The 2386-nt window shown below is 51.1% G+C and overlaps 1 protein-coding gene across 1 annotated transcript in view; it reads right to left on the bottom strand.

Moving 5' to 3' along the window:
- Nucleotides 1-2386, bottom strand: part of LOC111979492 (target of Nesh-SH3) — a 58091-nt gene that overhangs the window by 25712 nt on the left and 29993 nt on the right. Inside the window, exons 12-14 of the mRNA XM_070446383.1 lie at nucleotides 2057-2264; nucleotides 1862-1939; nucleotides 1059-1253 (exon numbers count right to left, since the gene is read on the bottom strand). Coding sequence (XP_070302484.1) covers nucleotides 1059-1253; nucleotides 1862-1939; nucleotides 2057-2264 — 481 coding nt within the window. The remainder of the gene's footprint in view (nucleotides 1-1058; nucleotides 1254-1861; nucleotides 1940-2056; nucleotides 2265-2386) is intronic.

Genomic DNA, 2386 nt, shown 5'->3' with positions numbered 1-2386 from the left:
GTCACACAGCTCCCAGCCCAATATCAGGCCCACGCCCTTCGCTCACTGAGAGGCAATAGTAACACCCGGGCTAACATGAACAACCATTTTGTTCCTGATCACCATCTCTGTTGTCATCCAACCTCATGAACCAAAGCTCTCATTGGTTCATGCTGCTCCCATCAAAGTCAATATTAGATGACCTCATAGCTTACCCATAATTACTATTTTCAGCAGTCCGCACACTTTACTATTGGTTGAAGCTGTCTATTGCACTCTGAACCCTTTCTCCCTCCTACCATACCCATACAACAAACTGTACACCTAAACTCCTGCATCTCCCATCAACCCTTGCCCAAATCCATCTGCATCCTTACTCCACCACACTCACCCCAATTCCTATTCATATCCAGGCACTGCGATAGTTTGGTCTCACTGCATTAAATCATTCCATCTTTCATGAAAAGAAAAGAAGGCAGTTCAACCAAAGTTTTGTTTTTATCCCATCCATTTATTTTCACTTCACTCTTCCTTTCCTTGTCTGCATCTTCATTCATCCCATTTATCCACTCCACTCATTCAATTTTCTTTTCCATCAGGGCTCCTACCATCTCACCTGAATGACCTTTTGAACCTTGTCTCCATGGGAGTCGGACCCCTTCTTCTCTCTAACCTCTCTTACTGCCCCAATCTCTCTGTTCAATAGGTACCAAGCTTCCTGAGACTTTGACCCCCACCGAGCCTCGCCTCCTATAGGCTCTGCCATACCACGGCATGCCAGAACACGACGTTAGCCTCGTGGTCGCGTAGCTCTCTACTCCCACCCCCTTAACGGCATCAGAACCTCTCTCTCTAACCAGAAACAAAAAACACCACCTCCCTCCTCACCTCCGTCCGCTGTGAGGTAACGAGCAATGTTTTTCTCTTCCTCCTCCTATCTTCCCCCCTCTGTCCTCACCACTAGCTCAGTCTCACCTTCTCTCTCTCTCTCTACCTCTCTCTGCTCTCTCTCTCGAGCTAGTGGTGAGGACAGAGGGGGGAAGATAAGGAGGAGGAAGAGAAAAACATTGCTCCGTTACCCTCACGCGTGACGGAGGTGAGGAGGGAGGTGGTGTTTTTGTTCCTGGGTAGAGAGAGAGGTCTGATGCCGTTAGGGGTGGAGTAGAGAGCTACGCGACCACGAGGCAACGTCGTGTTCCTGGCTGCCGTGGTAATGGCAGAGCCTATAGGAGAGCGAGGCTCGGTGGGGGTCAAAGGTCTCAGGAAGCTGGTACCTATATGAACAGAGAGATTGGCAGTAAGAGAGGTTAGAGAGAGAGAAGGGGTCCGATCCCATGGAGACAAGGTTCAAAGGTCATTCAGGTGAGATGGTAGGAGCCCTGGATGGAAAAGAAATGAATGAGTGAGTGGATAAATGGATGAATGAAAGATGCAGACAAGGAAAGGAAGAGTGAAGTGAAAATAATGGATGGAGATACAAAACAAAACTTTGGTTGAACTGCCCTTCTTTTCTTTTCCATGAAAGATGGATGATTTAATGCCAGTGAGACCAAACTATCCAGTGCCTGGAATGATCAGGAATGGGGTGAGTGTGGTGGAGTAAGGATGAGATGGATGGGCAAGGGTGATGGAGAGATGCAGGAGTTTAGGTGTACAGTTTGTTGTAATGGGATGGTAGGAGGGAGAAAGGGTTCAGAGTGCAACACAGACAGCTTCAACCAATAGTAACAGTGTGCGGACTGCTGAAAATAGTATTATGGGTAAGCTATGAGGTCATCTAATAATTGACTGATGGAGAGCAGACATGACCAATGAGAGCTTTGGGTTCATGAGGTTGGATGACAACAGAGATGGTGATAGGACAAAATGGTGTCATCGTTACCCCGGGTGTTACTATTGGCCCTCTCAGTGGCGAGGGCGGGTCTTGGCAGAGGTTGTCCCACCTGATATTGGCTGGGAGCTGTGTGAGAGAGAACTTTATTTTTTATCAGATTAGACGTTTGGACTCAATGATCCATTATAAATGTTTCTATTTCTCTGTTACGGCCTAGGTGAGTGGAGAGAGCAGGGTCTTTACCCGTGGGGGTCTGTAGGTTCTGGGTGACCTTAGCAGGCTGTTGGGGCTGGGCCTGAGGCTCTGGCTGGGGTCTGGCCTGTTGGGGCTGGGCCTGAGGTTGGGCCTGAGGCTGGGCCTGAGGCTGGACCTGTTGGGGTCTGGCCTGTTGGGGTCTGGCCTGTTGGGGGGACGGTGGGGGAGCACGCGGGGAGGTGGGGGCGGCACGGGGGTTGGTTGGGGAGGCACGGGGACGTGGGGGAAGCAGCGGGGAGGGTGGGGGAAGCACGGGGGACGGTGGGGGAAGCACGGGAGGTGTGGGGGGGCAGCGGGGGAGGGTGGGGGGGCACGGGT

Source organism: Salvelinus sp. IW2-2015, linkage group LG2 (assembly GCF_002910315.2).
Source record: "Salvelinus sp. IW2-2015 linkage group LG2, ASM291031v2, whole genome shotgun sequence".
Lineage (NCBI taxonomy): Eukaryota > Metazoa > Chordata > Actinopteri > Salmoniformes > Salmonidae > Salvelinus > Salvelinus sp. IW2-2015.
The sequence above is the reverse complement of the archived record's forward strand: the minus strand, read 5'-3'. Positions and strand labels throughout refer to the sequence as shown.